Source organism: Nyctibius grandis, chromosome 5 (assembly GCF_013368605.1).
Source record: "Nyctibius grandis isolate bNycGra1 chromosome 5, bNycGra1.pri, whole genome shotgun sequence".
Classification (NCBI taxonomy): domain Eukaryota; kingdom Metazoa; phylum Chordata; class Aves; order Nyctibiiformes; family Nyctibiidae; genus Nyctibius; species Nyctibius grandis.
This window is the reverse complement of record NC_090662.1, coordinates 14,440,982-14,464,239: the sequence shown is the minus strand read 5'-3', so window position 1 is coordinate 14,464,239 and position 23,258 is coordinate 14,440,982. Positions and strand designations below refer to the sequence as shown.

Here is a 23,258-nt window from a genome sequence, read left to right as displayed (position 1 = left end):
TAGACAACAGGCAGGGCATTTTGCCAGAGCACTTGGCATCTTTTAAAGCATGCATAATTTTTAAAGTAGCAGCATTAGGACTCATGAGGAAGACTGGAAAAGCTCCAGCAACCCACAATGCTGTTTTATTATCAACAGCTCCCTTCCAACACTGCAAATTTCTTTGTTGTATGCTGGAGGCTGGTGTATACACTGTTCTGTAAATTGTGCAACATGCGAGTGAGTCGAGTGAGTCTGTTCAGATTGAAGTGCCGGTGGGTAAATACGCAAGCTGATCACAAAAGCAGTGACTATGGGGGACTATTAATAGGACGTGAATCTTTCAACTCCAGGATACTGGTCCAAATGTTAACAAACTGAACTACAAACAACAGAAAATACCAAATGGTGCTTCATTAATACAGACAGAAACACGACAGTTTCAGATCAGCAAGTGTCCAAGCAATGTTAGATCTGATGCTGTCTTGGCAATCCCATTAGAGCAGCCAGAGACTGAGAATATAAGACACGTTCCTTTCCTACCCTTACCAGTGCTCTCTGCAAACTAGAGCTGGGGTGTGTTGATGCAGGGAAAGCTTGTTATCCTATTGCATCTATATGGTAAGTGTTTATGCGAAGGCAGAACCAAGTCTTCTACACTATCCCTTTCAACATAATTTGCAAACAGTAAGAGCTGTAGCTAAATGCCACAAGGTAAGAAGACTCAGATGCAGATATATTTGGATGGACTCTCCACTTTTCAGAAATAAAAGGGGAAAAAAGATCTCAACCACAACAAAGGAAAAAAAAAGGAAGCATTTAAAAATTAAGTTCTACTCATACAGGGTAACACTGAGTTACTACATTCAGCAGAACTAGGGAAACAACAATTACAACTCTGCCACTTGATAATTAAACATCATACCACTGAAATTGTAAGTCTCCTATGAAAACATGAAGTTCTCCCTAGGAAACTTTACCTTCAAATTCCTCATTTCTGCTCTTGCAGAGGAGTAAGATGTAAGGCTGTACCAACACCCCAACGTGGCATCCGAGTGACACAATTGAAACACGACATTGCACCAGGGCATTTTGTCTAGTTGTACTGGCTTAGGAATGACTTGCCTCACCTAACTTCAGCCATCCAAACATTACATTTAGACTCCTATACAGCAAATGAAGAAGTATGGATAGAAGCAATCATCCTCTGGAGATGCTTCTTTCTCTCTACAAATATAAACCAGATGCTTAACTTTTAGGCAGGTAAAGTTAGGTGACAGTAGTCCAGGGTTTCTGTCATCTTACTGCCTGTTTTTTTTTAATACCAAATTTAACTGAAAAGTACTTATAAAGCGCTAAAAGAAAACATAACAGCCCAGTGTCATTTAAATAACCACTGAATTCAGGACATACAAAGTTAATTCTAAGACTAGAACTGCTTGATCCCAGCTAATCTAGAAGTACATAGGGGTTTTTATCTGGAGGCATTTTGTCTGTGCTGAATATAAGAAACAGGCCTACTTTTCTTCTACTGCAGAAGTTTGAGAAAGGAAGAGTGATTTCAGAGTTCAGATTGGCAGCAGCCAATAAGAGTTTTATTAAATGGGAAATTGCATGGAATATTCCATTTTGAAGTTATGCCAATTACTCTTTGCCAGAGATGTCCGAATGGTACAAATAGGGATATCAGCATTAATACTTGAAGCATGCTAGCAGTTCCACAGAAGGCACAGTCTGCACCCCAAAGAGCCTGCAGTCCAGTTCTGCAAATCATCACAAACAAGAGGCACAAAAGGGGACTTTAGTGTGATTACCCACAGTGTTCTTTGACAACTAGATAGTCTCAGCACCAAAACCATTTGCTCCAAACTGTTAGTTACACAAAATAGGTTGTGCGAAGTAATCCTCGGTTTCAAACAACGTTCAATGAAAAGCCACGTACAATAATGTCATTTAGTAAGTGTAATTGTCAAATTATGTGTTTTACATTAAGCGCAATGAAAAGCGCATGTGAAAAGTTCCACATAGTATTTATACAGTGTGGTGTTGCCAGATGGAAAAGAACATTTTGCTTCAGGGTAATCAAACAACAGTCTTGTTGAAGGAAGACTGAATTTCATCCTAAACTAAAAGGTGGTGCTTCAATCTGAACAAACCCTAGAGAAGTATAGGTTTAAAAGGAAATATATGTATATATATATATATATCCACATATACATATATACACACACAAATCGATAACATTCTCCATTATTAGACAGGCTGTTTGCATAAGAAATACTCTGCCTTGCTAGTAGAGAAAAAGTAGCCTAACCTACATTTGGTAGATAGAAACTTGGCTTTGTCTTATTTCTAATTCCTTCCCGCTAATCTTTGTAAGCCTGCTGTCCGCCTCAGTAAGAAAAAAACCCATGCACGGAAACCGTATTTCACTTAATTTGCATTAATGGTCATTTCAACGCAACTGGCAAATACCTCAGCAATTTGCCCACGTGCATACAGCACACTGTGAGATGTAAAGTCACTTCTGCAACACGTCATATCCCTATACAAGCCTGTAGACTATTCAAAGGTTAATCAGATACCATCTCTGCTTGGCGGTATGGTCTAATTTAGAAGCTGAAAAAGCAGGCATCTGTGATGAACAGATGCCTCTTGAGACGAGTTTTTGATTTAAAAAAACTCATGGCATGCATTAGGATGCAGGGAGACTCTGAAATCCTAAAGGTTTAAGGAACATTTTAGGTTTAAGTTTAAGGAAACAGATATATATGCTAAACCCTTAAGTACCACATACTAAGTTTAGTATCACATCTAACAGCAATATGAAGCTCTTAGAATCTGTATTGCAGCTGCTCCGTTTATGCATGTCCACTCTGTAACACAATTATATATGTCATAGTACCTAGCCAAAACCTTTCTTGAATTTACTTTCTAACACATTTTTGGTCAGCTTTACCATTAAATTGCTCTAACACTCAAAAAATACAAAATATATATAGTGGCTTACAAAGAAATTTAGTAATTAATTATGATTACACTGCATGATAATTACTACTGGAGATCACTTTGACGCTACTTTTATTTATTCATTACCTGCTTTGCTTGTAAAAACCTGAAGATTCAAAGATTTAGATGTAACATCCTCGTCTTGACGGTAATCATATCCAAAATTCACAAGTCTATAAGCAAATAAAGATCACTAAATCACTTCTTCATCCATAGTGATTCATCACAACACAAAGATCATGAGAACAGTCACCATATAATCAAAACATGCTGATTAAATGATAATCAAATGTTCTCTAATGCATGTTAAACCAGGCTTTAACCAGTCTGCTTAATGCTGTTAGAAATGAGAATCCCAAGACTACACACTGTTATCAGAAACCAACAATTTTGATTACACCTGCAAACTTCATGCTCACTTACTGCAGCATTGTCCAACCATTCCTATACATTGAAGTGAAAGCAAGTTCTGATAAGTACTGGAAATCCAAACATTCATCATACCCAAGAACTCAAAGGCTTTGCAGCCTAACTCTACCATTCTTATGTCTGTAAAGCTACATTTTAATCTGCAATTAGGCACACTAATTTCAGCGGAAATACTCAAAAACGAAAGCATAAAATCGCACTCACGTGGAACTTGTTATACAATGACATTCTTTTTCAGTCTTGTGCTGCCTGTGCTTTAATGCTTTTATGTCTCTTTAAAATCTACAAATCCTATTTTTGCCATGCAGAACATGCAACAGAAGATTGTAGTCAGTCTGCTTTGGCTTTTTTGTTGTTGTGGGGTTATTTTTTGTTTGGTTGGGTTTCTTTCCAGAAAGGATTTTGATCCTGTAGGGATTTTCCCCTAGGTCTTCTGCAATAATTTTGAAAAAAAAATTACAGCATTGAAAGTCTTACAAGAGTTGTTTTTTTTTCAGTACTAGCTGCAAGAGGATACGCTGCCCATTTAGGGCAACCTGCATGTGCAGTAGCACCACACTGAGCTTTCTGCATAGCACTGAGACATTCTGAGAGCCACACTTTGGGCAGGGTGGAACTCAACAGCCTTCAGTTATCGATATCTCATCTAGTAGCTTTAGCACCCCTTTTTATTCACAAAGAGAAACAGGCCCTTTTGGAACGTAAATTCAACTGATCGAAGACAGATGAGGATGAGATGAATTATGACCAAGAGTCAGACAATCCTGACTTGTTTTTCCTCAGTTAAAAGGAAGCCTTAAGGAGACAAGCCCAGATGCAGTCATGTGCATGGTAGACACAGACAGAGTCAGATGAGTCTTAGCCTTTGAAAGTGCAGGCTGCCTGGAAATAGTATGCTGGAGGAGAAAAGAGTACAGGCAATGTCTCATAGGCTATAAAAACGAGCTACTGGACTGGTTAACTGCCCAGTAAAACATGTAACAGCAATTAAAAACGGAGAGCTTCCTTTGACAGGAATTTTGACATCAGCACTACAACATGTCCAAGAATAAAACAAATTCATTTAAATAGGTACAGAATACTCAGAGGAAGGATGGCTTAACCCTATAGTTAGCTCTTCAGACAAATAATTTTTAAAAATGGCACCAAAAAGCAGTCAAGGATTAAATTACATTTTACAGTACACCCTGATGAAAATGAGAGGAACTGGACGTTTGGACAGTGTTCATATTGTTCTTATGTTTCAGTACCACACAGGCAACTGCAAACAAAGATACTGTGGATTGGACACAAATTTTACTTCGGTTTGTAGAACAGTACCCTATATATTAAAAGGAGAACAAAACAAAACATTAAAACCCCCTTACTTCATTTGTGTGTCATTTACAGGAATATCCAGGTGTGATTCCAGCTGTTAACCAAACATGAAAACAAAAGAGTTATTTAGTGAGGTCAGTATACTATGATTAATATTTCAGCCCAGTAAAATGTGTCAAACTCACATTTCACCAGATTCAGCATTTTGATGAAGTTTATTTATCCTCCTCTAATCCTTACAGTCACCCCCAAAAAACCAAAAAATATATTCTTTAAAAAAAAAAATAAAGAAAAAGAAAATAAATCGTGACATATTTAACCTCCTGCACTAGAGCAAATTTCAGCCTCTAGGACAAAAGCCTAGTAACAATTATATGTTACTCAAGCTTCGCCAGGGGAGGTTCAGGTTGGACATCAGGAAGAATTTCTTTTCAGAAAGGGTCATTAGACATTGGAATGGGCTGCCCAGGGAGGTGGTGGAGTCACCATCTCTGGATGTGTTTAAGAAAAGACTGGACACGGCACTTAGTGCCATGGTCTAGTTGACAGGGTGGTGTCAGGGCAACGGTTGGACTCTATGATCCCTGAGGTCTCTTCCAACCTGGTTGATTCTGTGATTCTATGTTCAACAGTTGCAATTTTTATGTTCTGTTCTCTGTATTTTGGCTGCAACAGATTTTCCTGTCTCACTTAAAACTGACACAAAATTAGTACATAGTTTCTTTATCTAGTGCCTTTCATAACCCTGCTTTTCAATACTTGAGTATAAGATCAGTACAATGTCATGAATGTCACTTCTAGGTCAGTATCTGTGCAATTCCACTGAAGTTACCTTACTGTTGCACAATCCGAATCTGACTGAATATACTATTGAAAAGAATATAATGCAAAAAAAACAAACAGAAAGACAAAACTGAGTTTGCCTCTGCAAAAGTTCCAGTAATAAAAGACACTGAAACAGATCTCTATATCAGTGCCTGGAGCACATAATTACATTCAACTCAAAATCATTGTATAATAAAATACTAATGACTTACTATTGAGTTAAAATTTTCATCAGGATAAAACTGGACACATTTTAAAGTACTCCTTGATTCCTGGAATTAAGAGGATGTGTTTTGTAACTGATAAAATGGAAAGCATATCAAATAGACCAAAAAGTGACTGGATACTCCACAGCATTCTACACACTCAACCCGCTTTGCTCACAGATATGCAGAAGCTAAGGGACAAAAGATGACTTTAAAAACCACATATAACCCGCCACAATAGCACTATGACATGCTTCCTTCCTGTCCCAGATCATTATCTGCCAATCATCTATAATTGCGTGGGCCCCCACTTGAAGCACAGCATTACATGTCACACACACACATTCTAGAAAGTTAAACACTTTTTCCATAACTACCTAAACGGCAAAAGGAACTGTATCTTATTTTGGTCAGTTCAAAAAGGGTATCTCAAACAAAAACAGGAATACATTTCTCCATCGCAGTTCACTTCCTGTTATTTCCTAACACTCATATGTTTTTGGTGGGTAAGAAGAGTTAAGAAAAATCAATTTTCATTTACGTAGGATACATCAAGTGCAAATAGTACCTCAGTGAAAGCAAAACCAAGAAAAAATAAACCCAAAGAGTTGCAGCATTCCTAGTCAAAAACCTACCCTCATTTGGTCACTCAGTAAGTCTGTGTACAACATACTTTCTAGATGTAAATTCTCTAGAACAGAGGCATTATACTCACGACAGTTTCTGGTAGATTGAGATCCGTTTGAATAAAAGACCTTTTGAAAGCCAAAAATCCTAACAAACCCACCCTTTTTTACAGGAAGAGCTGAGACCACTGGTCTTCTTGCAATTTACTACGGAAAAATAGCAGTTAAGGCAAGTCTGGCTTGTGCTTTGTGTTATTTGAGGCAGGAAGAAAACAGACTATTATAATAAAAAACAAACTCAACTATTATTACCCTGCACACTCAAAACTTTGCTGTCATGAGACAGGCAGGAACAAAACTACTAGTATGACTTTCATCTCACCTTTGGAACAATGTAGAAGAGCCTTTGTTCCATCATATCCCATTGTGCCCAAATGAGATCATCTGCAACTCTGGCTCTTGGAAGCTGTCCTGAGTTTTGAATCACCTAAAGGGAAAGAAGGAACATCAGAAGTTGTCAGTCAAGTAAGGTTTTGTAACAGTTACACAGTCTGTGCGCTTTAAAGAGAAAAGCAATGACAGAAGAGGTGCAAATACTAAGGTGCTTGGAGGGAATATGCTACTTGTTAGCTGCACAAAGTCGTCCTTTGTTGTGTGCAAGGTGGTCTTTAAAGGATCAAAAGCAGACTTTTCAGGGTACACCTATTACCATATATTTTCTTTGAGATTTCCTTGCTTGCAAGAAATTGAGCAGCTTAAGCTGCTCAAAGTGAACAAAGAAAAACAGACCACACTCTTCATCACAGAGGAGACGAGTGAAATACCACAGTCAGCTCAGACCAAGCTACATTAACTATTGAAAGAAGATGTGCTAGTTCCAAAAGGGATTTCTGTCCAAAGTCTTAGCCACATGATGGAGAGTACTGGCAGTAGGGAAAGGGCCAGAATTGTGGAAAACTGTTGGGATTGTATAAATGCACTCTTGAAACATGTAGGGAGGTTTCATGTCAATCAAACCAAATCTGTTTCTTCAAAGGACATCAGATTGATCTGTTTTTTCTGGTTACACTCTTAGTCTTTACTCCCCTACTGTAGTCTAGCATATAAAACCTATCTGCTTTAAAAGCAATGATAAACTTCGAGAAAACCATGAAAGACTTAAAAGTGACTGAAAATCGGGACCTTATCTTTCTCCTTCCAAACCTACATTTGTCTCCACAAAGCAAAACATTGACTTTCGTGATACAATTCTTTACTATATTATATGTACGTTTATTAATAATAAGTCTTTTAAGCAAAACATCCACAATTTGTTCCAAATTCATGGTAAATACAGGAAAAAGAAATGAGGGGGAAAAAAGAGAAAGATACAATCAGAGTACTGTGAATGTTCCAAAGTTTTATGTCTTCTGTTTGTTTGCTTGTTTTTTACATGAATCCTCTACTGGGACACAGACTCCCAAAAAGCAATGTTAGGAAAGCAACTCTGCAAATATTTTAAATGGTTTAAAAATATATATACACTATATTTACTCCTAACTTCTAACACACAGACACATTCAGTAAAAACCAAATAATAAAAAAAATAAGTAACTCTCCTCATAGATTACACGGTATACAGGTTTTTCAATCAGCTTTGTGGTTAGCTGCATAAGTTGCCATACTGTCAATACTTTCTTTAATACATTTTGTGTTGTCCCAGTATAAAACTACAAAAAGTTAGCTAAAATTACAGATGTGTAAATTTTCAATTAAAGCAAAAAAACCTCAAAGGTTTTTCAAGTCTTACCACTTTGTTTTCTTCTTCTGCAATAACATGAATGTCAAATTGTTCAATATCTTTAAAATACATAAAAAAATAATTACAAACATACATTTTTATATGCATTTATACAGTTTACTAAACAGTCTCACCTCTTAGAATGCTATAAGAACACAAGGGCCAGGAAAGTTCAACTCTGTAAGAGGAAATCTGTGATACACGAACACAGCTGCCTATGCCGAGACCTGGACTCTCTTCCTTTCCTGAGCCAAAGGTGGCCTCAGCTATACCACCTTGTGGAAGCACCTCTCTGCCCACATCAGCACAGCACCGCCAGGAAGAGTACGAACTGGAACATGCCAAACCAAGCCAAGGAGCACACTTACAAAGAAAGAGCATGCAGAGCTGCATGCCTGTGCCTGAGACTACACCCTAGCCCCATTTCACTCCCTAGCATGAATACCACCTCACAGTCCCTTGCCATGCAAAATTCCTAAAAGTCATTTGTAGTTTGCCTGTGCGAAGGGTGCAAGATTCACCCAGCAGATGTTATGTATGTTTCTGATATAGTTCACAGCACCATGTGAATTTATTAAGGGGTGAACTCTGCCCACTTAAATTCAGCTAAAGGTTGGTGTCTAGCTTAGCAAAGATGGGCCTCTCCAAAAAGATGGAAAAAGCGATCTCACTCTACAATAAGACTGAAAGGCAAGAGGGATAAACAGCCTTTTCCAGGTGTCCACCTCTATCCATTCCCTCCCACTAGATTAAGCTGAACATGAAAAGTTAGCTGAATCCAAGGAACTATTGTCCTATTTTTATCCCACTTGTCACGTGTTAAATCACAATCCATCTCTCATAATCAATTGATCTGCTCCGAATTTATACAGGAAGCTATAAAAGTCTATTTTAGCTTTTTTAGAAACAAAGATAACTGATGAATACATGAACTAAGCAAATAATTGCAGTCAAATCTGGCCATTCTGCTAACATTGAAAAAAAATCTCATTAAATTATACAGTTTTTGAAAGACATTTAGAATATATAGAATAGCTCACACCCCTTTTTTTTTTTCCTCTGTTCTTTCCCCAATAAGTCTACCAAAAACATATTCTATAGCAATCATCTTAAAGTAAAAGAATTACAATGTTCTTTCAAAATAGTAACTCACATTTATCTTCTGAAACTAGCAAGAGGTGACTTTCTGTAGAAGTACTTCGGCCTTCAACTGGATGAAGAAACTATATAGAAAGTTTCACAGAAGTAAATAACCAAAGTAGTTTAGAACACTTATCTAAAACTTTTTTTTTTTAGTCAGATATTTACATATTTTTAAAATAAGACAGGGACACTAATGATATTTAATTAATAAAAATAGCTATTATTACAGACTAATAGTCACCAATCACTATAATTGCAAGCTTCAGGGCATTGAATAGAAATAAAAAAGTAGCCTTCATGTCAGAAATATTCTACATCAAACATTTTATGAAGTTTCTCATGTTTTTTCATTCTGTGAAGAAACAGGCACACTGTCTCTGTAACAGCTGCAAGATAAAGTGAGATATTTCTGCACTCAACCACTTTTTCTCTCTAGCATAGTGGATTAAAAAAGTTTATATTTAGATTAGTTTAACAATTTACCTGTACTCGAACACAGCTATCCACAGCCTTTAGGACTCTCACATTATTAATGGGATGAATTTCAATTAGCAAGGTTAAATACTTGGATACTGAAAAAAGAACATGTTTTAGATAACATTCTTTTTATACACAATTTTGTTTTCTGAACAGAAATTACGTGGGAAAAAAAGCAAAAGGGTACAATATTTCTAACAGTATTAAAACAATCCACTTGTAGTACCTGACTGTAATAGCCGACTTACTCTTTCTTCCTCTGTATATTGACGGAAGCTGACCGCTAAGGAGAAAAAAAAACAACACAACCACAGTGAGCATGCATGTTTGATATTAATCTTATTAAACATTCTTGGAGAGCAAACATGACTTACTTTTTTTTTTTTTTTTTTTCCAAAACCACATATGTTAAAGGAACAACAGAAGCTCTTCTAGATGTAGGAAGCATGTATAAATGCAGGAGGGGGAAGTGAACAAAGGGTCAGTGTGTCTTAGATTTTTGTTTTAATAAAATAGCAACATCATTACAGCTGTGACTTTATGCTGTTACCTACATTATTTGGTGATGGATCCACCAAAATGCATAGACTGCTGTGGGCAACATATGGGTCAAAACAGATTTAAGTAATTCTAGACCCAATGTGTCATCCTACTAAACTAAATCATCTTTACCGCGACACAAAACAAAATGTAATGATAAAAACACATATTTACCCAATAACGTCCTTTCATTGTTGACCGAACAACTGATTATGCGTAGATCCCTCTCAAACATATAGAGGTGCTATAGAGAAACACATTAATGCTAATAAATTTTTTTTAACTACATACAGAAAACCATCTAATTATTCCTCCTTAGAAAAACACTGCTGACCGTTTTTATTTTTAAAGCAAATAATTTCATGGCCAGAAGAACCATATTTCAAGCCTCAATTGTATCACTTCTCTTTTTTCTCATTTGTTTGTTTCTTACTGGTTCTTTTGAGCTCTAAGTTGCCACTAGAGCAGCACAGCAGACCTTTATGTAAATATGAAATTTCACCCATTTCATAGTGTTATGGGGACACCTGCAAAGTCCCATGATCATGATTCCAGCCACTGAATTGCAGTACATTCAGTTTTAGAATAACGTCTTACAAATGGTACTACCCAACAGACTGAGGGTGCACACATAACGAAGAAAACCCAAAACATTTACTTCTTAGTGCACATAATCAGTGTGAAAGGAGTGGAAAGGGCTTGATTGGTTGTTTAGAAATAAAAATTGCAGACATGATGCTTTACTGCTCCCAAGTCATTCAGATGTTCTGTAATGTTCTGTATCTTAATACTACTGAGCATCATTTGAATACCTTCTCCGGTCTCTCTTCTGTTTCAAACAAGCATATACTCCTTAAGGACATACATACTGTGTTGTGAGGCACCAAAATCTGCAACACTACAGCACTGGCTTCACCAGGGAGAAGGCCTGCTATTGCTCTCACCTCATTTTGTTTAGTTTGAAGATCGTACAATCCAATGTGAGTATTTCTCTGATTTCCCTATGGATGAAAACAAATTAGCACTGGCAATGTATATACATATAAAGTTAAACATTGTTTTTATTTTTTTCCTACCTCCCTCTCTTCTTCCCCCACCCCTTGACACACATCCTCACACACTTCCCTGTCCTATAAACAGGCAGTTAGTTATCTAATTCCAAGAAAGTGAGGCAAGAAAGAAAATGAAGATTTTTTTTTTTTTCCTTTTAGAACTTACACATGGGATAAAGCTGAAATGTGGCCAATCCACAGCCCACAAGCTGTTGCATAAACCAAGTGCGCCTCTCTCACTTCGGTTCTAAACTGGATTTAGTTATAGGCAGTAGGGCCAGGAAGAGAGATGTCTGTACAAGAATGAAAGGGGATGCTATGGCGCCTGGAAGATTTAAGGTATTCCAAACCTCACCAACTCAGTGGGTCATAGCTCCAAAAGGGAGCACAGAAACATCAAATGTCACCAAATACAGCTTCCAGTGATCTGGCTGCAGGCTGGAAAAAGGATTTCAGCTCTGCCTTAGGAAACGATTGTTTGAAGGCTAAATATATTTCACAAGCTCAGATGACACCATTACCTGCTACCTTTGAAAAGAAACATAATACACATCCTTTCCAGTTCATTGATAATAACATACAATGATTTTGTTTGGGGCACTTCTAAGACTATACAAATCATAACTTTCTTCTTGGTAATTTTTACCATGCTTTAAATTTTAAAAATATTTTTAAAAATAAATTAAAATAAATTCTACTCGGCAGCATATATTGTATACCAAATCAAGCTGAAGTCCATTAACATACTCTAGGTATAGGCACTAAATTGCTAAATATCGAAAATTAAATCCAGCCACATAGGCTTGTGCTCAAACAGTAAGCATCATTATTTTTAACTACAGCTTGGGGGGGAGAGAGGAGAAATCTGTGGTTATTTACAAAGTTATGGCATCTTGCTTTGTGAAGTTCAAACAAAAGCCTGAGTATTCTCTTCCTAAGGGGTCTATTTCTGAGTCTCATTATTGTTGTGGCAATGACAAAAGTCTTTGACTTCTGATTTAAACAAGGAAAACAAAACGTCTTTTTATTAAGACACAAGCTTCAGGCCTCCTAATTTAAGGTTAAGCAAGTGCTTTCACAAATAACCATTCTTTCCAAGTGTGTCTGAAACGCTAACTTCCTCTGTACTTAGCTACTGAAAAATATACTTTACAAAACTGGTAACAGGACTACATCAGTGCTCATATCTATGTGTAAGCTAAGACACTTGCTTTCATGTTTGCTCTAAAGATTCTTGTATTGCCTTGCAAAATAGAAGTGCTGACACTAGAATTCACTTCTGTTAAAAATACCTTCCTTTACAACTATCAATGTCACAAAAGACAGACACTTTCAAAACTACAGTACAACACAATACTCTAAAATGAACTTGAAAATAAAGCTCATTCTCCACCTTCCCCTGATTTCAGGCAGAATGCACTTGATTTTCTTCCACTTAGCAGACAAAGGTTGTTTTCTATTTGCATCTATTAGGAAACAAGCCAGGGCAGCTCAGTTTAGTTTACATCCTCGTTTGTGCACTACCCTCACTGACAATGGCACAGCTAAAGTTTGCTGCTATATAACCAACAGGAAAGGCTCACAGACATATAGCTGTGTCTTGCAAAAGTGGTAGCTCATTAGTTATAAATAGTTTATCATGAAGGGCGGGGCAAGGGGGGGGGAGAGAGACAGAAAGATATTAAACTTCCTTAACAACTCAGTAAGATCTGTAGCTTGTTAGAAGCTGTAATTACATCGTGATTTCTCCAACGCAAGTTTAACGAAACAAAAGGACTAGCTGCAGATGCCAAAAGCAGTCTGTTTTCCCCAAGTAAGCTTTCCAGTGTGATGATGTATATCAGTAGAACAGAATCAAAAAGAGCAAAGAATACTTATATTTTGGAATAAGTTTGTAAAAATTTAAAAGAAGTGTCAAATTGGGGCCTAAAACTACTTGTCATTTGCTAAGATGCATACACCAAAACTCTTTTTTCTTCTATGTAAATATGAATGGATACTCCTGTTAAAAGGTCTGCAGCAAACTCCAAAACCACGGAACTATACCCATACATTGTCAATGGACTGTTTCAGAAAAGGAAACATTTGGATTGAATCCTTGTTAAGCCAGTAGTAAAGTGTAAAAAGAGAGATACAGACTCACAATCCTCCCAACACTTGCTAGTTTTTAGCATTCTACTCTTGAGAGAGAGGAAGAAAAAAAATTTAGTCCTGCTTTAAGGTATCACAGTTCCAAGGCGTGACTGCAGCTGACACAGACATAACTGATGCAACAAAAGCACGGACATCAGAAAAGTCACAGCGTTAGCAGCTCAGGACACAGCCTGTCCAGGACACTGGTCAAGTACTATGCAGCTACAGCCTGTAGCTCCTACCAATATACAAGCCACCTAGACTAATATGAGCTTTGGGGCAGACGTACTCACGTGTTCTTATCATGCACGCAGACAAGTGTGGAGGTATTGACTGCCACCGACATCAATATCATCTCTAAGTGGGTACCAACCCTTTCAGCTGATGAGCAGGATTTTTATTCATCCGAGAAGGAAATGTGTACCCCACACTATGGACAACTTATCTCTGGGAGAAGCATCATATATTTAATGCAATACCACCTTAAGATGTTCTTTGTGAGAAAACTCCAGGAAGTATCTTCCCATTTGCCCATTAGCAAGTGTAAAAAACACTTATAGTAGAAGCAAGCAAAATATGTCAGCATCCTTCCCAATAGAGGAATAAATAGATGCTGGTTCTTCAGCAGGCTGACTCAGTCAGGAAAAAAAAAAAGATCAGATTACTTTATCTTGGCAAGAAAATGGAAAAAGAAGCAGCAGCAGCACCTCTTTCAAGATGGCATTTGAAAGGTGAAAACTGCTGCACACATGTGCAGTTTGCTAGTTCCAGTTCTCAGGCTTTGTCATCCAGCCACTCCTACCCACACAGGCTGCAGAGGTCACTTTATTCCCAAAATTAGGAAACAGAAACTACAGTGAACATTTTCAGTGACTTCCTACGCAGCCTTTACCTCTGGGTTCAGGGAACTAAGCCCAGGTGTTTAAATCCTCCTGAGAGGCATTGCCCAATTCAGTCAATGAAGTCTAGACGTATCACAGTCCCAAGAGTTTGTCCACCTCCTCCACGCCACACGCCTCCTCCCAAAGTACAGGCTACAGTGGCCAGTTCTCTAAACTCCACCAACTGTTTTGACCAGATCCCTACTGACCACAATGGGAGCTTAGACATCTAGCACGCAGGCAGACATTTAGATATGTGAACCTCAAGCTACATCTCATCCCTCGTGCCAGTTGCAAGAGCCTGAACAGCATACAAGGCAGTTGGACTCTGCTGTCAGAAGCCCAAAAAAGCTTAGTGTGAGATTCCCTAGATGCTAGAAAGCAGCAACATCACACATATGCAGTGCCAGATCTCTGTTGGGAGCTAGATGGGTCACTTTCATGAAGTCTTTCTAGAGTTTTGAGCAATGCAAAAAAACCAAACTTGACACATTCTTTAGTGTTGTTTTTATGGTTACTGTTGTCTTGTACAAACTCCCCTCCCTATGCTTCTACTAAAGGAAACATCCACCCACAGTTGAAGTGCATTATACCTTGATGAAGGCCTCACCTCTTCCCTTAACCCTGGGGAAGCTGGAGAGTTTTAGCATTGTTGAGCAGGAGGGGAACTAAAGGCAGTCCTATTCTGCTGAGTTTGCTGTCTCCAACCTGTACTCTCCAAGAACCAAGATCCTCCAGAATCCAGCTGGGTCTACAGATTCCTCAGAGATGCACAGAAAAGAACCACAGCTTATCTCATCAAGGGGAAACCTCCTCAAACCATTTAAAAATCTCTTGGAACTACAGGCATTTCAACCTAAAAGCTATACATACGCCATGGAAAGCAGAATCCTATGTTAAAAAGGATAGCTCTAGATACTTCAGGACATCAAATAAACAACAGTTACTTCAGACTACTTGCAATAAAGTGCTATAGATAAATCTTAAAAGTAACAAAGAAGAAGAGAAGAAGCAGAGTTAGTGTTAGGTAAATGGCATCTTAACAAATATATTGGTAGGAAGAAACATATTTATCTAAAGCAGTGCACATGAGTTTAATTTCCCTGAGAAATTTTGAGGGTGAAAGAATGTGCTGCTTATGAAGAGTTTATCTGTTAAAGAAATGGCATCTCATTCAGGGTGAGATTCTGGCCCCCCCCCAAAAAAATCAACGGCAAAAACCCTACGGACTTAATCAGGTCAGTACTTTCCATTTCATCATTCTCAACCTTTGTCTGAAGTGGAGATGAGTATTTTCCTATTGTCCAACCCCCAAGTTTTAATCAGTCGAGTTTTCATGTTCTGACCATCATTGCAAAACTACAAGAACTCAATTAGACATAGATACACATACAGAGTTATTCTCTGCTATATTTTTATTAAGTTCTGAGACAGACTTACCTTCCAGGTATAAATAATTTTTCCATTTCTTTCAACATTTACAACGTAGAGTGCTGATGAATTCTCAGAAGTATCTGAAATGGTAAATATCAAAAGGCACAGACTTTTCATTTGAGCTCATTCATCATACAATTCATGTACACTTTAAGCAAAGATACTAAATACATTTTTACTTCTTTGTACATGCCAAATTTACTCCCATCTGGAAAGAGAGACTATTTCTTATACCATGATTTAAATCTGATCACCTTCAACACAAAATAGTTAAGGGGTTTCAAAACACACAGGAAAGAATTATTTATGTAAACTCCTAATTCTTAATTATAATTGTGATTCTAATGGCCACTACCTTTTGTGATGAAAATGGAATGTGCTTTTTCACTATCATCCATTCATGATAGTGAAAAAAAAATAAATTGCATTTATCCATTATACACACTATGGGGTTCAAACAGTTAAGTTGTACTCCAATCCTCAGAACACACCAGGGAGATAAAACTAGCCTGAGGAAAAGTGTCACTTGCTCCCAGCTGCCCTTTCAGCAACCCAAAGGAATGCCTGGAAACAAACTACATCTTCAGAGATTAGCTCTACAACAACATCCCCCCACCTCAAATACCACAAGATTAAGACCCATATATATATATATATATATATATATGCAACATACCTACAGGTACAAGGGAATTAAGCAATGCAGGACAAGAGATATGATGTGGAGTGTGAATGAAAGAGTAGGGTTAAAAGCGAAACAGATGAGCAGGAAGCTAGGATGGACACAGAAAGAGAAAAACACATCTGGACAAAGCAGCGCAAAATAAAGAGTAAACACCAGAAAAAAAGAAAATGTCGTACTCAAGATGACAAAAACGCATGCTTTCCTGATGCTGCTTTTCTGTTTTCTAATTGCTGCAGCCACCAAAAACGTGTTTATCTCAGACAGAACTTTCACTGAAAGTGGAAACTTTGCCCTTAATAAGGTTGACAGCTGCATGATTGGTAATAGTTTTAAGATAAAGGTAGGCTGTGGTTCAGTAAGCATCAACAAAAAGAACTCTCCACAACAAGCATTTAGTCAAGTCCAACACTATTTACTTTGCAGTTATCGTGAAGCATTGACAGAAAACAGACATGTGAAACTTAGTTTCACAAGCCTGATACTATGAACTGGCTTGTACAGCTTGCAGTGATAAGAAAAAAACTTTTTACAAGTATTATCAGAAGGAAATAAATTTGTATTTTGTTGTGGGAGGACAAGGAAAATCCTAGTGTACATTTAACAACACATGACTTTCTACTGGTTTCAGATCACTCAAAGTACACTACATACCACTACATTAGGGCTAGCCAGGGACGACTGAGAAAGTTTCAGATAACCATATATTCTGCTCTTCTTTTAGTGGAAGCTGCCCAGAATTTAACCACCACCTCAAACTTTCAAGATGAGTACTATGGTCTCCACACTTCTCTCTCATACAATACTTCCTCAGAACAGAATTTAGCTAGAGAAGAAGGTCGACAAGAAATCTCCATGTCAATTAATTTCTTTTATCACCCGACACAGAGATCTTAAAGGTGTTGAAAAAGTTCCATGTGAGAAGTGAGTTTCATGTCACTCAACATTGCTGGTGGGAATACGGAGCCAAAGAAGAAGTGGCAATCACCTCTGCCCTTGGAAAGTCCTGCAGTCAAACTCGGCACGTAGAATTTGAGAGAGTTGCGGCTCTTCAGCCTGGAGGAGAGAAGGCTCCGGGTAGACCTTCTAGCAGTCTTCCAGTACCTGAAGGGGGCCTACAGGAAAGCTGGAGAGGGACTTTTTACAAGGGCATGTAGTGACAGGACAAGGAGGAATGGTTTTAAAATGAAAGAGGGTAGATTTAGATTAGATATTAGGAAGAAATTCTTGACTGTGAGGGTGGTGAGACACTGGAAGAGGTTGCCCAGAGAAGTTGTGGATGCCCCCCCAGCAGTGTTCAAGGCCAGGTTGGATGGGGCTTTGAGCAACCTGGTCTAGTGGAAAGGTGTCGCTGCCTGTGGCGGGGGGGTTGGAACTAGATGATCTTTAAGGTCCCTTCCAACCCAAACCACTCTATGATTCTACAATAATTACAACTTCTTCCTCATCCCCACATCTTAGATCAGCAGATGAAGGGCTGCAAAATAACCAACCCAACCTGCCTGCCCAGCAAACAGCTCTTATCAACATACTCAGGAGAATGCAGAGTCTGATTTCCTGAAGGCCATTATATACAAAAATAAATGGAATAGAGAACAAGCCTGGTTCTCTTCACTTGCTGCTCCCCTCCCATCATCACAGCTACTCCCAGCTCTCATGCAGTTAGGTATTCTCACACACTATCAAGGGCTTTGAAGTCCTCAGGAAAGAAAATAACAAATATGAATAACCGTAACATCTGAAATCACTGACACAAAAGTACCGTAGCTCCTAAAAATTACTTGCTTTCAGTGAATAGGTATTTCTTTGATGTTTAAATGAATATTTTCAAATTCACCTTCGCGTTCCCAATACAACAGCATTACATCAGGGGAAGAAGTGAGTATACACAGGCAAAAGCTGAAATGCAATACAGCAACGCTGGTATCTGATCAGATGCACCTTTCAATCTAGATTCTTCTGATTCTGTACTACCAAGGGCATTTCAGACTTTTACCTCAAACCCCTTCAGTACACCATTCAACAGTTGGTCAGTAAACACCTAGTGTATGTGAAATAATTTTTAACAGATTTTGTAACTGACGGCTTGGTAAATAATTTTCTTTTATAAAACCAAAAAAAGCTGATACTTTCTGGTCTACCTCTAAACAGGTTCTTATGAAACTATTTGATAACAGCCCCTCAACGTGAGAAGCAAGTTAAATATTTTGAGTTAATTAAAAGCAAACAAAGGAGTTGAGTTTTCAAGTTCATCACACAGTGCATCAACAACCATCTATTTCTACTTAAGTATTAATTATTAGAGTAATTTTTTTTTCAGACTAAGGTTTCCATCAGTTTCTGAAAAGCAGAACTGAGCCTGCTGCCCGGCAGATGAATGAGAACAAACAGAAGCAAAAAACCACAGTGCCAAGAACACGGGGGGGTCATTGTTTTTTTTCCGACCACTACATCAAGCGCTTGCTACGCTGGCTATCCCGCACTGCTGTGACAGCTAACACTTCATCTCATTTTAACTAGCACTCATTTACCACGTAGAAGAAAGTGTTTGGGTTTGTTTGGGTTTCCCCCCCGCCCTCCAGGAAAGGAGTAGCATGGGAGAGGGAGTCATGCTAATAAGTCTTTTTGAGGAAGAAAAAAAAAAAAAAAAAGAAAAAACCCCATGTGTGAAGCAGCAGAAGAAAGAAACAAGCTGTGGAGCGTAGCAGAGGTGCAGAAGTGCTTTCGGCACGTGAGAAATTCCTTGAAGACACCAAACTTCCCCGCCTCAAGTACCCCGGCCACAGGCACCTGAGGGAAGAGCCCCCCGCGGAAACGCGGCCGCACCCAGCTCCAGAAGGGGACACTCCGCCACCGCCGTCACCCCCGACGCCCCCGCGGCCGGAGGCCCTGCCTGGAAGGCGCAGCCTAGGGCGAAGGCCCCTGGGGAGCCACACCCGGGGGTCTCGCCTCAGGCCCGGCTCCTCCGCCCGCGGGAGAGGGCAGCGCACGGAGGCGACTGGGACGGAGCGAGCGGGCGGCCGGAGCGGGGCAGGAAGTGGGCTCTCCTCGGCCCTCCCCGGGGAGCGCGGGAGCGGGCGGCCCCGCCGCAGCGGAGCCCGCCGGCGCAGCACCCCCCGCTGCGGCATTACCTAGAGCCGCGGCCCAACCCCGCGCCGCCAGCCAGGGGACCACGTCCCTCTGCAGGTCAAACTCGGCTACCAGGTGAAGCAGCATAGCGCCCTCCTCTCGGCCCAGCGCGGCCCCGCTGCGCCCCGGCCGCCGGCGCTCCCCGCCCTACTTGCACCGGCTCCTACGGCGCGGCCGCCGCCGGCATGGGCCCGTCGGCTCGGGTCCGCCTCGTCGCCCATTGGGCGCGGCGGGTGTCACTCAGGTGGCGGCGGCGCGGAGTGGCTGGGCGCGCTCCCGCCTCCCTCCGCCCCCCTCCGCCGGCGGCGGGGCGGGGCGGGCGCGCTGAGGCGCCCCGGCGGTGCCGGTCGCGCTGCGAGGCCCGGTGGTTCTTCCGCTTCCTACCGGGGGACGGGAGCAGCGGGGTCAGCGTCCCAGAGCCCCGTCGCGGGGGGCAGCCTGCGCGCAGGTGGCCGGGGGGACTTCAGGTGGACTGGAAGGCCCTCTTTTGCCCGCTGGGGCTGGCGCCCAGGCTCCTCCCGAGGCGCGCTGGAAGAAGGGCTGATCCTCCTGAAGCGTCACTCACAGAGTGACTCCGAGGGACTTAAGCAGTTGCCTGTGGGGGAGGTCTGGTGTCAAGCATCGGCCCCGGTCATCTGTTAGCCTCCTCACGTTCCCCCTGGAAGTGTCAGGTGTTTTCCAGAATTACCAGCAGCATCCCTGTGTTCTGAGGTTGTGCACTCGGCAATTGCTTGTTGAATAGATTGAGTCTCTCTGTGCAAACTGCTTTGGCAGAGCTCAGGATGTCCTCTCAGACTAGGCCTGGCCTGATCCTGCTTTTCATCTGTCTACTAGCAAAGGTGGTAAAGCTTAGTGTAATCTTAAAGTTTTTTGTGGTTTGGTTGCCTGGGGTTTTTTTTTTAGCTTTTGAAACTATTTCTAGCGCGGATAAGATGTTACTCCATGGCTATCTATAGCCTGCCTGTAATTACCATTTCCCTTCTGACACGCGCTGGCTGATGTCAGACAGCTAAAAGTGGCATAAAAGTGGATAGGCTGTAAGGGCACACACCAAGCTAGACGTATGCCAAGTACAGAACAGCTTGAGCCAGTTCTAAGAGGTAATCCAGTACCAAGTTTTTTCCCCTCATTGCTAAGCTTCGGAGCTGTATAAAGACCAGATGAGAATCAGGTACGTCTACAAAGTGCGGATGAAAGGCAAGTTGGTAATAGAAATGCAAAGCAGGCATATGCTTTCTCTCAAACTCCATGTTGCCAACTTTTACAATTTTATCACAAGTTTCATAATCAGCATTCTTAAAGCTCCTTGGATCAAGTCGTTGTGCAAGAATTTCAGCTTGTATTTTCACTGTTGTGAAATAAAGCTTGAAAATGTGACTGGAATATTTATTTCAGAGGCAAAAGAAGAAAACAGACAGAAGGTCCTAAATGGAGGCATTTTTTAAGAGATGAGGTGGGGCTAATTCATGATTATGAGTGGGAATGACACAACTGGAGAGACAAGCAAAGGAGGGAAATGAGACCGATGAAATGACTGATTCTGTAAGTATGTGCAAAAAGGGAAATTTTCATATGGAGAAAGTCTCCTGTGCCCAGACTTATAGAGTGCATTTACGGCCAGGACGAGGCCAACTGGCAGAATTTTTGCTTCTGCCGTAAAGCAAAACAAAAAGAAATGTGGAGATGGGTAACAAAGAATCTACCTTTGTTGCAAGCATTCCAAATGCAAAAAAAAAAAAGAAAGAAAATTAAATATAGCTGCCTACTTTGATGGTCCTGCATTAAAAAACAAAACAAAACAACTGTCACTGTTCTTTTGTTTCAAAATCAACCATGTCACTTATTATAGTTCTTGGAAGACAGCCTATGTAACTGATGGATGAATTATTCTCTAATATTTACAGATGAAGAATCATACAATGATGCTATTCCTCTAAAGTATCTTACACAATGTGTGAAAGGCCTTTGGGACAGTAGGAGCTGCATGGAGTTAACCAGAGTAACTGCTGGGTCTGCTGTAGAACTTAAGCTGGTTGACATGATTAAAGGAAATTGGAAATGTTCTTATATAATGTGAGTTGCTGAGTAGCTATGCAAACAAGTGGGTGTGGAGGAGATCCATTCACTTGTGGCCTGTGCATAGGATCCATTCCACAGTCCTTATTCGGGAAAGGACTGGAAGAGTTTGTACAAGTTGCTGGAAGAGTTTGTACAAGTAAAGACTTCATTGTCAGGTGTGTGGTAGGAAAAACCTTTCTGGTTGAGGAACAGTTAACAACAACATTTCCCCTCAGACTGTGTTCTCACTGCAAAGGATTATTCATTGTTTTTGTATGCCCAATGTGTTTGCATTATCTCACTGAAGTTTATAAATACGCTTTCTCAAGACTCCTGGCATAGAGTGGGACCTCACCTCCAGTGCACCATCCTGGGAACTTGGAAGCTTCTCTGATGTTAGTCCCTGAAACCAAGGTAAGAGAAATTCTCTCAGAAGATTCCCTATCTTCCCGTGAGAAGAAGGAAGTGGTAGCTTGACAGATGAAGAGATTTGAGAAACAGGAAAGGATGAGGTGATTCATGACGACTGTCAGGGTTTAGAGATACAGAAACGTAAGAAGAGCAACCACGTAGAGCTGGGGAAGACAGTACCAGCAGGAGCTGAAGGAATTGGTAGGAGCAAGGAGCCAGAACAGAAGGGAATGAGGAAGAGGGAATCTCAAAAGACAAGACAAACATTTATAACCTGTGTAGAACTGAAGTCAGTGTTAGCAGAATTGAAGTCAGGATTCCTAAGTTCCTCTGTTGTCCAGCAAATGATATGATATCCGCTATTTCCCAGTGGCTTATCCATATAAAAAGACAGGATATAACTTCTGCCAGTTTCTTTGGTTCAAGTGGTAAAGGTTTCCTTGGAACTCTTAAAGGTCCAACAGTGCTGATGACCCTTGGGAATGTCGTTTTGATTCTGTGGTGTAATTATCTGTGCTTTCTCAAAGAATCACACACAATTATATACAAAAATGACAATACAACCACTCCTGGTTTAGATAACAGTCTCATTTGTTGTATCTTCTTTAATTTCTAAAATATATTCCATGCCATGAACAAAATAAAAGGGGAATCTTAAGGAAAACGGACTGTATACTGCAAGATGAATGGTATTTCAAAGAGAACTAGTTAAGCTTGTATAAACAATGCTTTTTTGGCAATTTCTTATTTTTGAGAGCTTACTTTACAGTGATGATATACATTAGGAATACATATATCTGCATTCAGTTGCCCAAAATATATTTTTGTCTGCCTGTTTGTGTGTTTATATAGTACAGAGGAAATACTTCCAATCAAATAAATGAGGTTCACAGTCAGTGGAGAAAGTGATGCAGTTTCTGAATTGATTAACTTTAGCAGTCAGACTTTTAAAATTACCTGAGGAAACATCATAAAATGCTGACAATTGATGTCAGCATTAACCTTAAAATAAAACTCAGAGCGCCTACTTACTAACAGGTGCAAGTTACCCCATCTTTCAAGAAACGACAGACAACTGCAGATTTGAGGATGTGCAGTCCTACGTTTAAGGAACAAGCAAATGGTCTCGCATAAGAATTTGCAATGC

The 23,258-nt window shown here is 39.9% G+C and overlaps 1 protein-coding gene across 6 annotated transcripts in view; it reads right to left on the bottom strand.

Moving 5' to 3' along the window:
* GSAP (gamma-secretase activating protein) overlaps positions 1-19,826 on the bottom strand; it is a 48,357-nt gene extending 28,531 nt beyond the window's left edge. For 4 of the 6 annotated variants that reach the window (XM_068401638.1, XM_068401640.1, XM_068401641.1 and 1 more), the window contains exons 1-13: positions 19,645-19,808; positions 15,838-15,911; positions 11,276-11,332; positions 10,506-10,575; positions 10,018-10,074; positions 9,798-9,886; positions 9,325-9,394; positions 8,181-8,230; positions 6,774-6,878; positions 5,772-5,831; positions 4,785-4,828; positions 3,412-3,432; positions 3,076-3,161 (exon numbers count right to left, since the gene is read on the bottom strand). In XM_068401638.1, coding sequence (XP_068257739.1) covers positions 3,076-3,161; positions 3,412-3,432; positions 4,785-4,828; positions 5,772-5,831; positions 6,774-6,878; positions 8,181-8,230; positions 9,325-9,394; positions 9,798-9,886; positions 10,018-10,074; positions 10,506-10,575; positions 11,276-11,332; positions 15,838-15,911; positions 19,645-19,729 — 868 coding nt within the window. In that variant the 5' untranslated portion in view covers positions 19,730-19,808. Of the gene's footprint in view, positions 1-3,075; positions 3,162-3,411; positions 3,433-4,784; positions 4,829-5,771; positions 5,832-6,773; positions 6,879-8,180; positions 8,231-9,324; positions 9,395-9,797; positions 9,887-10,017; positions 10,075-10,505; positions 10,576-11,275; positions 11,333-15,837; positions 15,912-19,644 lie in introns of all 6 variants that reach the window. The other 2 variants (XM_068401639.1, XM_068401637.1) reach the window with 2 other exon arrangements.
* Between the last annotated feature and the right edge of the window lie 3,432 nt (positions 19,827-23,258).